Here is a 12,049-nt window from a genome sequence, read left to right as displayed (position 1 = left end):
ACATTTGTTTTGGTGGAGGTTTACAGGAACATCGTGACCTGACCGCGACCTGACCTCAAGAACAAAGGATCTGACAGCAAGAAATCTGCAACAACTAACCACACCGCTCCCTCAGCTTTCCTATAAAAGGGCTTTGCTGAAAGCTTTCAGGGAGTTTAGGATTTTTAAGGTATGAGCCACCCATTTCCTTGCATGGCCCTGCAATAAACCTTTCTCTGCTCCCAACTCTGATGTTTTGGTATTGTTTGGCCTCATTATGTCACACAGACTTGTGTTAGGTAACAGCATCTCCCTCTTATAAGAGCACTAATTCCATCATGGGGGCTCCACCTTTATGACCTCATCTAAACTTTCCAAAGGCCCTACCTCCTCATACCATCTCCTTGGGTGTTAGGGTTTGAACATACGAATTTTGGTGGTGAGGGACACAGGTATGCAGTCCATAACCGGTATCTCAGAAGAGGAAGGTATGGGAAGATACATTCCTCTATTACCAATTTTCTATCCCTTTGTATACCTCTGGGTGGCACATTTGTAGGGAGCAGTCCTGAGCCCTTAATATTACCTTATCATGCCACTAAGATGGAGCCCAAATTCCTTAGCCTTGCATTCAGGGCTCTTAAGTGTTCAGTTATAACTAATCTGTCCTGTGTATTTCCTTAGTTGTTATTGAATTGCTTTTATGTTTGCTTATGGCCTAAAATAATTTCACATATAACTCCTCTTTTTTTGTTGTTTTTAAATGTTACCTTATATCTACCTTAAATAAACATCTCAGGCTTCTCTACAGAGACAAATGAGTTTAAAGATTTCCCTGTTCCCTCTGAGACGTTCTTCTACCCCACCCATCACCACCACCAATATACACCTACTCACCTAACCACCTCAGGTAGAGGGAAGATTCAGAGACCTGAAAAGATAAGTGAGATAACATAAAAGATGAGAGATCAGGGCAGGCCCAGAGTAAAGTATGAAAAGGCAAATAAATCATTTTTCTGGACGCCATCCAATAGTCCCTTTTCAGCATATCTTGGCATTTTCTATCTCTTATTTAAAATATGACTTGTTACAATTTGTGAAATTATATTAAAATGTGAAATCTATATGCTCTTTGGCCCAGCAACTAAACTTCTAGAATCCTATCCTATTAAAATGTGCTTATAAAAACAAAAATGTGGGGCTTCCCTGGTGGCGCAGTGGTTGAGAGTCCGCCTGCCGATGCAGGGGACACAGGTTCGTGCCCCGGTCCGGGAAGATCCCACATGCCGCGGAGCGGCTAGGCTCGTGAGCCATGGCCACTGAGTCTGCGCGTCCGGAGCCTCCGCTCCGCAACGGGAGAGGCCACAACAGTGAGAGGGCCGCGTACGGCAAAAAAAAAAAAAAAAAAAAAAGCGTTAAGTGTGAGTGTATCATTTAGGAATCATTCAGTTGCAAGGAACAGAATGTCCAACTCATACTTTAACATGTACTTTAAAATGCACTGGTGGAAGCTTAGAAATAGTGAGCACTGAAAGAATGGTTTGATTCAGCAATTCAAAAATGCCATCAGGGGACCCAATTTATTTCTGTCTTTGCCCTCTGCACCACTGTCAGCTTTATCCTAAGGATAAAGCCTTGTGATCAAGACAGCTGTTGGAGCCATACTCTCCCTTGCCTGTGTATAGGGAGAAAGAAGCTTTTTCCCCAGAAGCTGCTGTCAAACATATTGTGTCTCCTTAACTGAATTTGGTCACTCTCTCATCCCTGAGCCAAAAACTGAAGAGGATTATGCTGTTGAACTTATAATTAAGTTACATGGCACACCATCAACGCACGAGTAACCTTTTCATTTTGCAATAAACACAGCCTACTTGGTATATATTTGGTTAACTGAGTAATTATAAGGTTAGCTATCAAGAAAAGGAGGTATAGATTTTAAGGAGGCAGCCACAGTCTCCACCAAGAGTAATCAAGGATGCTTACTGATGTATTGTCTACATCACACTGAAAATCCGGAAATAACTCAAATAGTCATTAACAGCAGATGGATTAAATAAACTTGGTATGTTGTACAGTGGAGACAATGTAACTATTCTATTCATTTATCCAACCGCTTAACTTATTGAGGGCCTATTACCTGCCTAACAGTGTTTTATTCACTAAAGATACAGCAGGGAAGAAAACAGTTAAAACCTTGCCTTCACGGTGTATTCATTCTGACTGGGTAAACAGAAAACAAATAAATAGAGACTAGAGAATATAATGCTAATCAATGCAAATGCCACAGGAAAAGAAAACTGGATCAAAGAATGGGTAAACGGAAAGCAAAGATCTGCTTCCAAAGTATAATCAAAAGAAAAACATCAAAAGAACTGTGAAAGCATACTATGATTTAAAAACCCATTTTGTAGTCAGAAGAGATCTCTCTCACCAAAAGATATCTACTACAAATAAATACCTAATTCATGATTCAATAAAATCCAGGAAGACATGATATTTCATAGCAAAAATAAGGCAATGTAAAGAGGTAACAGTCTGAGATTAGCAAAAGTTTTTTTGCTATCTCATTACAGTAACAGATAGAATTAATTTGCTTATCACTTGCTCTGAAAACTCTCAGATGGCTCTCAACTGTCAACTTCATGGTTAGGACCTTTGATAGCTATGTAAAATAAAGCAATATTTGCACTTGGAAGTTTAGCTACTTATGTAAATATTTTTTCACATGGGATATATAAGCTGGATAGAAGTAACTTCACTTCAGATTGGTATACTCCATAATCTGTTAGGTTTCCCATTAACGAGCAAAAATTTTCAAGGTATACTCAAGATGAATTTATCTAAGAATATTTGCTTTAATAAGACAAATAGAAGCCTCTTTTTCCCTAGAAATCTTATTTAATTCATTATTTAAATGAAAACTAGTTTAATCATTTATCTTTTATGGCAAGTAAATTTAGTGTTAAAATCAAATTTTAAAAGACCTTTAAAAAATAAAGATATTTACTATCTTGGTATGATTTTAGCCTTACTTTTAAAAGTCAAGTAAGAATGTCTGCCTTGTTGAAAAAATGCAACTAGAAAAGTCTTTATGTAGTCTTAAAAATATCCATTTTTTCTGAGTAGCTCAGTCTAATCCCTTTTTAATTTACATTCCATCTAAGCTGTGGAAACTTTCTAAACATACTCTTGCCATACGATCCAGCGATCACACTCCTTGGTATTTACTCAAAGGAGCTGAAAATGTATCTCCACACAAAAACCTGCTCATGCGTGTTGATAGCAGCTGTATTTATAATTGCCAAAACCTGGAAGCAAACAAGATGTCCATCCTATGAATTAGGTGCTAATATTCCTCCCATTTTATAAATTAGAATACTGAGGCTTAAAGGGGTTAAATGTTTTTATCAGGACAAGGCACCTAGAGAGTCCTGAAGCCAGGAATTGAACCCTACCTATAGGAGCTTGACTCCTGAGTCTATGCTCCTCACTGCTACTAATAAACATGGAAATGTTACAAAGATTTAAGGACTTACAACAATATTTGGACATAGATAAAAATGTGTCCCCAGAGGCCTGGAAAATATGGAGATCCTAAGGTTATAGTTATTTTATTTAACAAGCATTTATATAGCACTTACTATTTACCATTAGAACTTGCTGTTCTAAGCACTTTATAAATAGAAAATCTGAACAGACCAATAATGAGTAAAGAGATTGAGTCAGTAATCAAAAACCTCTCAACACAGAAAACCCCAGGACCAGACAGCTTAGCTGGAGAATTCTAACAAACATTCAAAGAATGAACACCAACCCTGCTCAAACTCCTCCAAAAGCTGAAGAAGGGAGAACACTTCCCAACTCATTCTACAAGGCCAGCATTACCCTGATACCAAAGCCAGAGAAAGACAACACAAGAGAACTATAGACCAATATCCATGGCTGAAACCACTATTTGTTACATATCTCGGGGCGGGGGCGCAGTCCGAAAGTTAAGGCTAACTTATAAAAAGAAGGAGTGGGGTGCATTAAAAAGAGTACTAAGTGTCAAACACAGAAACTGAACAGGTAGGGAGACTGATTTTATTCAGATTATTGCAATAAGAAGAACATCCCAGATCTGGAGATCAGAGTGCCTCAGCAGGATGCTTTCGCCTTAAGACTTTTGTAGGGAGATGTAGACAAGTTACAGGTGGGGAGATTAACAGTTGAGGTTGTTTTGCAATCAGGGGAATTCTCAGTTAGCTGAACAGGAAGTGTTTATCTCTAGTTGTAGTTAGATTGGGGCGGGGGAAAACAGTTCTAAGCTCAGCTAATCATTGATGAGAGAAAGAATGGGGAGCTGGAGGGTCCGTGTGGTTCAGGCAAAGGCGGGAAGGTCTGTGGCTGACCTTGTCACACGTCCACAAAGGACTCATCCGAGGTCTTACGGGAGCCATGAGAGAGTGGACGGAGCCTTTTCAAACTCATATGGGGAAGGGTCATTCTTTGTGATGAGCCATTTCTCAGAATACAGAATTTCCAAGAATTTTTCACCCACTGCTGTTTTCTGGGAACACAGGGCTCAGGTAAAGTTCTACACATCAGGGGAAATCTGGAAACACCGTTCCGAGTCCTGACTTGGCTGTTAACTTCCACGAGGCCTACGGCATCCTCGTCACTAAAACGGTGAGGGGAGGGTGATTTGTTAAATCTATTTCATACCCCAACGTTTGAAGAGTCTCTGAGAGGGGCAGAGGGACTCTTGAGGAAAAGGGAGATGGCAAGTGAGGGCAGGGAGAGAGGTTCACAGTCACAAAGGGAGGAGAGGACAACAAAGAAAGACTGTGTCACAGAGAGGGGAGGAGAATGTCAGCAGGTACTCCTGAGATTTTTAGGGTCAGAGAAGAGGCACCAGGGGCTGGACTTGGTCTGCCCCTTTCCCTTTCACCCACATCAGAGACAGATCTCAGGTGTGCCTTATGTAACTGGATTTTGATCAGGGCTCGTTTGAAGACATCTGTAAAAGCCTTGCTTCTCCCCTACCCGCCAACTTAATATTTTCTCTCCCCCCCACCCGCTGTTCTTGCCAAGGACGCTTGGACTAAAGATTGAGACAGCTGACAGCCTGATCTGACTTGTCTGCTCCTGGCGAGATCCCAGCCTGCCATGAAGTGCTATCTCATCTTTGCACTCATGAGCGCAGCTGGTGGGTCTGGGGTCTTGTTGCTGCTTAGGCAGAGATGCGGTGGTGTGTGGGAGGGTCAGAGAGGGAGGTAGCTAGCCACAACTGAAGAGAGAGGAGTTGGTGGGCATTTCCTTCAAGTAACTGTTGATGCAAACGAAAGGAACCACTCTCGATGCACAGCTCACCCCACCAGCAGTCTCTCTGAGCTTCTCCGGTGCCTGTGAGCATGTTAGGATACGTCACTAGAAGTCCCCTGCACTCTCCCAGGACTCTTGAGTGTGTGATTTCCTAGACTGCCGAGTCTCCTGGACAGACACCAGAAAAGCACATCTTCCCTTTCTCTGGGCAGATGGACTTTGGAGGAGTGAGTGCCCGAAAGGAAGGGGGGCTGGGTCAGGGGCTCTGAGAGCCTTGTGGCCCTATCCCAAGCTTTTCCATTCCTTTCACCACCAAAGTCAGGCAGTATTTAACTTTTTCCTTTCATTCCTGGCAAAAGTTAATTTAAACTATTATTTTTAAAGTAGTAAGTCTTTTTTTTTCATTTTTATAATACACAGCACTGCCCATCAGGGTTTTTGATCAGCCTCAGATAAGCCTTTGCATTAGTTTCATAGAACTTTAATATACCTCCATCTCAAGCAAAGACATGTGTCAGTTTTCTTCATGTGTAGAGCTCAGGTGACATGCATGATTGCCCTTTGATTTAAAAGAATATTTAAAAATAACTTGAAGACCTTGACATTGTCCTTGAAAACCTGAAGGTGGCAAAAACTAGTCAACTCTCACCTCTCGCCCTGTCTCTCCTTCTACCTGTGACCCCACTGATTCTTTAGGAGTCATTCCGGCCCAAGATTCTAACACTGAGAAGATGAACGTAGCAGAGGATTTTACTATTCCTTACATGGTCTATCTTCAGTCCTTCCCGGAACCCTGTGTGGGGTCTCTCATTCACCCTGAGTGGCTACTGACCACTGCTCACTGCCCCTTACCGTAAGTATCTGTTTGCTCTTGGGAGCCATGAGCTATTCGAACAAAATCAGGTCTGATGAGGCATCCCAGCAAGTTCTAATGGCATCCTAGGGAATTAGAAGCCCCAGGAAGAGAGAGGGTCATCTTCCCAACGGGGAAAATAATACACACTTGGGTGGTTTAGGAGGAGATGAAGAGGAAGCTGTCAGAAGACTCTTTCTCACAGAGAGTAAATAATATTCATTCATTCAACATACTTATTGAACATTTACTATATTCTAGGGACTGCTTAATGCACTGAAAAAACAGCAAGGGAACAAGACAGAAATTCGTTTTCCCTCATGGAGCTCACATTCTGGTAGAGGAAGTAAGGCCAAACAAATACATGTCCCCAAATAAAACATTAAAAAGAGTGCCAAGCTGAAAAATACAGGAATAAAGCAAGATATCTACTTTGCTTAGGGTGATCATGTCAGGCCTAGTTGAAGAGATGAGACCAACAGGAAGAGGGGGATGCAACCAAGTGAATAAATCCTGGGGAAAATTCCTGGCAGAGGGAATAGTGTACAGAGTCTCTGAAGCAGTAAAGATAATTGAGTGTTTGCCAAACTGAGAGACCAGCGCTGAGTGAGTGTAATGAGTAGGGGTGGGTGTTCAGAGGCTGAGGTCCAAGTGTTAGCAGAAGCCATGCGATGCAGGTAACAGGAGAAGGGCAAAGGAGCTCTGCACGAGATGATGCTGTCCCTTACAAACCTCAGTGTCTCTGCTGTGTGTGAGAAACTGTTGTATGATTGGGACCTAGCCAGAGTTTCAGGAGTATATAAGGGTCATTTCTAACTCAGAACTCTTAGCCATCTGGTTGTTCAAGACAGTTTACTCAGACCCAGATTGAAGCCGTGCTCTGTGTGTTAATGAGAAATACAAAGGAAATAAAGACAGTTCATCCCCTCCAAGAACTGGAGCTGGTGAACTGGATGTTCTTCTCTCAGCCAGGCCTAATGCATGAACTGTTTCTGGTAGGCAGTGGCTCCTGTGCCTGTTACGTGACTGGACTCCTGACACTGGAAGCCTGTGGGTTTTTAATTTGTCCAGGAAATGTAATGGAAGATGGTAAATGGGAGTCCTGATAGACTACTAAGAGTCTTGTGAATCTATAATGAGTGTAGGCAGCACATGGTAAATACAATGATATGGGCCCAAGAGGAGCTGGGAAGGGCCTAAGAATATCCAGAAACAAAGGGTACAATATGCTTTGCTCAAGAGTTGCTTGAGACAGTGTAGTGCAGGCAACGACCTCTGCAATGATGCATTGTGGTGCCATCTCTGTTACCTCTTCATTCAGATCATCCATCATCACCATCACCACCATAACCACCATCATCACCATCATCACCATCACCACCATCATCACCACCATCATCACCATCATCACCATCACCACCATCATCACCATCACCACCATCACCACCATCATCACCATCATCACAACTAGATTGCACTGAGTATGTTCTAGGTGGCAGATACCATGTCAGGTTTTATGTCTATACATTGAGTCTAACACAACAGTCCTATAAACTATTATTATTACTATTTTACAGACCAAGGCCGGTCACTTGAGTTCTCAGGTCTAAGAGATAAAATTAAGATGATTGGAGGAGGTCACCTCTGACACTTCTTGCAATTCTGACGTTCTGTGACCCTGTTCTTTTCCAACTGCCTGCCTTCTTTCTTCCATAGTGTTAAAATCCGATTGGGAGTTTATCAACCCAACATCAAAAATAAGAAAGAGCAGGTGCGGAATTACTCAATGGTGGTGCCCCACCCTGAATTCAACGCAGGATCTCTGAACAATGACTTGGTGATGATAAAACTGTCTAAGGCTGCTGCACTCAACAACCAAGTGGGAACCATAGCCATAGCCATGGAACCCTTACCAGTTAATAATTCCTGCTTTATCCCAACCTGGACCTGGAGTAAATATAAAAACCGTAAGTGTTTTTTGACTCTGTGTTCTTCATCCTGAGAAGGTTTTGGCGCTGGGGAACATGTGGACGGATATACCTGAAGGAAACAGTTGCTATGAGGTAATGCTCTTGACCCTAGAGGGATTGCTGCAGGGCCTTACACTACCATTATACTCTCTTTCAGTATTATCAAAGGATGCTGGAACCACCACTTGATACCTGAAATGAACTGATAAAGCTAAATTTATTGCTTATTATAGAAGAGCAATGCTGAGCAGACAACAGTCTCAAGGAGCAGAGTACTAGGCTTATATGGGGTTTGTGGGAAGCTTTCCGTACAGGGTTTGGAAGACTTTCAGGGGCTTAGAAAGTTGACGTCATCTGTAGAGGCGTGGTTACCTGGGTGAGGTTGTTGTTGATTGGTTGGCACTCAGCATGTTTATTGGAGGCAAGTCTGATTTGCTGACTTTAAAAAGTGGCATTGATTGATTGGCTTGCCAAGCCTGTTCACTGAGGCAAATTGTCATGGGTGTTAATCAGGTTTAAACCCTTCTCTGGTAGTTACAGAACAATTCATATGTTCTGTAAAAATAAAAAGTGGGAGACTGGGGCTTCCCTGCTGGCGCAGTGGTTGAGAGTCCGCCTGCCGATGCAGGGGACGCGGGTTCGTGCCACGGTCCCGGGGGATCCCACATGCCGCGGAGCAGCTGGGCCCGTGAGCCATGGCCGCTGAGCCTGCGCGTCCAGAGCCCGTGCTCCGCAACGGGAGAGGCCACAACAGTGAGAGGCCCGCGTACCAAAAAAAAAAAAAAGTGGGAGACTGTTTTGTCTATCAGTCTGTTTCGTGAAAACAAAAGTAGAAAGTGGGAACTTTTGTATTCTCAGTATTTGGCAACTTCATTTTCAATTTAGAAGCAACATTCCAGGGAATCTAAGTGAACATATTTTCTGAACAAATTGAAGATTTTAAGTCTTATTCAAAGTAACTGTATCACATTTTACGAAGTAATTCATTACATAGCATTTGAAAACAAAATAAAACTACATAACTGTTTTATCCCATAGGCTCTGCATGCCAGAATCATAGTGACAAACCAATTCTACAAGCTCTCTGGTGCCAGCCTCCCAATATGTATCGAGTTCATTATTTCAAGTAACTAGGTTACTTTCACCTAGCTTGTTCTATGTATTTCAGTTCAATTTCCACAAAAACTTAAAACTGAACATAACTCATCTTGTTCTTTTCTGACTTGACATCTTCTGGTCTAATCTGCTTTAAGACGTTAGATTGGATATATATCAGAAAAATCCTTCTCTGTAAGTAACACTAGGCTTAGCCTGAGCAATCTCTGGTTAATTTTTTGTTTCCTTCCTCCTTGTTACTCTCTACCAGAGATTAAAATTATATAATGCCTTGGTTAGACTCCTTGCATCCTGAGGTTAACAGTATAGTAACAATTGCTATTAGTGAGATGGGCAATATTACTTCTTAGGGGAAAATATATATGTGTATTTATACATATACACTCACATACACTTATAAATAATCCATTTATAAATTATCTCACTAAAAAAGCATGTTTAGACACATTAAAAATAGTTTTCTACCTTTATGATTAAATGTAAAGATGATGAAGTAGGTGCCAAAAATGAAGGTTTCTTGGGGACAATGGCTTTGTGTCTCTCTCTTCTCACAATCATTCATAATTTTCCTGTGGGTTTTTCAAGCTTTCTAAGTTATGCACGCTACAGAGAGAATTATAGATCTGATGATATCTGACGTAAGGCTCACATAATGCTCTGAATCCACTGCTCTGACACAGAGATACTGAACAGGGGACTCTAAGAAGGATGGAATGTCTGATACCTGCCATAAATATTCTCGGGTATTAATGTATTCACAAAATAGAGGCTGATCACAAGAGTATATGTGATAAGGAGAGTAACCCTGGACTTCATTTCTCTTCCCCACAGTTAGTGACCCTGACAAGCTGACTTGGATAAACCAATATACTCTCCCCCACGATGAGTGCCAGAATATGCAGGATGAAAGAATGGCAATAAACATCATGTGTGTGGGACAACCTCTAAAGAACTTATCTGAAAATAAGGTATCTTTCCCTTCCCCAAACAGGAAGATAGCAAGGGGTCCATGACGAGGAGAGGTGCCCATGGGAAACCAAATGGTGCCCAACAAGGAGGCCTGGAGCCCTTCTACTCTTTCTCCTCAGTCTCTGGATTTCTCATCAATTCCCCTGCCTTCCTTTAACAGTGGGAGAGATTCGGGGGTGGGGAGAGCCATTTGTCCTTTCTCCTCCTACTTGCTCTCAGTTTGGTCAAATTCAAACCAAGAGAGGTGAGCCCTGCGTGGATGTGAAGAGAGCTTTGTCACCTCTCAAGAAAAATGATTCCAGGCCGTGAGATGCTTCTGCTACTATAATGTGCCACTTCTTGCAATTAATTCTTGTTCCATGAGGACCAAGCACTATTGATCTCCTGTTCCCTCTCTCTCTGGCAGGAAGTCTCAGCAGCTCCAGCCATCTGCGGTGGGAGGTTGCATGGCATCTTGACTTGGGCAAAAGGAAGTGTCACCCTGGGAAGTGAAGGATTCTTCACAGAAGTTAATCCTTATGCAAGATGGATCATAAACACCATTGAAAGCTACTGAGGCTCCTCTGTCCCTCCATCCCTTCAGTGCAGTAGCTTCTTGATTTCTACACTGGATCCACAGCTCTATCTTTCCTGTTCTTGAACAGAATTAATTAAAAACAAAAATGACACTAAAAACTTAGGCTGTGGCCCCTGATCTCTTTATCACATAAACTGTAAACATGATGAGAAATTTAGCAACATCCTCACCATTTGTTCATTCAAAAATTATTGAGGGCTTCCCTGGTGGCGCAGTGGTTGAGAGTCCACCTGCCGATGCAGGGGACACGGGTTCGTGCCCCAGTCCGGGAAGATCCCACATGCCGCGGAGCGGCTGGGCCCGTGAGCCATGGCCGCTGAGCCTGCGCGTCCGGAGCCTGTGCTCTGCAACGGGAGAGGCCACAACAGTGAGAGGACCGCATACCGCAAAAAACAAAAACAAAAAGTAAATATAGAACTACCATACGACCCAGCAATCCCACTACTGGGCATATACCCTGAGAAAACCATAATTCAAAAAGAGTCATGTACCACAATGTTCATTGCAACTCTATTTACAATAGCCAGGACATGGAAGCAACTTAAGTGTCCATCGACAGATGAATGGATAAAGAAGATGTGGTACATATATACAATGGAATATTACTCAGCCATAAAAAGAAATGAAATTGAGTTATTTGTAGTGAGGTGGATGGACCTAGAGTCTGCCATACAGAGTGAAGTAAGTCAGAAAGAGAAAAACAAATACCGTATGCTAACACATATATATGGAATCTAAAAAAAAAAAAAAAAAAAAAAAAGGTCATGAAGAACCTAGGGGCAAGATGGGAATAAAGACGCAGACCTACTAGAGAATGGACTTGAGGACACGGGGAGGGGGAAGGGTAAGCTTGGATGAAGTGAGAGAGTGGCATGGACATATATACACTACCAAATGTAAAACAGATAGCTAGTGGGAAGCAGCCACATAGCACAGGGAGATCAGCTCAGTGCTTTGTGACCACCTAGAGGGGTGGGATAGGGAGGGTGGGAGGGAGAGAGACACAAGAGGGAAGAGATATGGGGATATATGTATATGTATAACTGATTCGCTTTGTTATAAAGCAGAAACTAACATACCATTGTAAAGCAATTATACTCCAATAAAGATGTTAAAAAAAAAAGATCTATTCTCTTAGAAAATTTCAAGTACACCATACAACAATATTAACTCTAGTCACCATGCTTTACATTAAACCTCCAGAACTTACTCATCTTACAACTGAAAGTTTGTATCCTTTCATCAACATACCCCTATATCCTCCACCCCCTAGTCCTTGGT

General features: G+C 42.1%; 1 protein-coding gene across 4 annotated transcripts; it reads left to right on the top strand.

Annotated features, from left to right (window-relative positions):
• Positions 1-392: 392 nt before the first annotated feature.
• Positions 393-11,733, top strand: LOC101328375 (probable inactive serine protease 58). 4 transcript variants are annotated; one of them, XM_073810021.1, is made up of 7 exons: positions 393-431; positions 4,541-4,647; positions 5,053-5,167; positions 5,980-6,136; positions 7,853-8,103; positions 10,054-10,190; positions 10,598-11,327. In XM_073810021.1, the coding sequence occupies exons 3-7, from the start codon at positions 5,128-5,130 to the stop codon at positions 10,745-10,747; spliced, it is 735 nt and encodes a 244-aa protein (XP_073666122.1). In that variant the 5' UTR covers positions 393-431; positions 4,541-4,647; positions 5,053-5,127; the 3' UTR covers positions 10,748-11,327. The 4 variants fall into 4 exon arrangements, with proteins under 4 accessions (XP_073666122.1, XP_073666124.1, XP_073666123.1 ...); XM_073810022.1 differs by having other exon boundaries at positions 421-467; XM_073810024.1 differs by lacking the exon at positions 5,053-5,167 and having other exon boundaries at positions 421-467; positions 10,598-11,328.
• Positions 11,734-12,049: the final 316 nt, after the last annotated feature.

This window comes from Tursiops truncatus, chromosome 9, assembly GCF_011762595.2.
Source record: "Tursiops truncatus isolate mTurTru1 chromosome 9, mTurTru1.mat.Y, whole genome shotgun sequence".
NCBI lineage: Eukaryota > Metazoa > Chordata > Mammalia > Artiodactyla > Delphinidae > Tursiops > Tursiops truncatus.
This window is presented reverse-complemented; position numbering and strand designations above follow the sequence as displayed.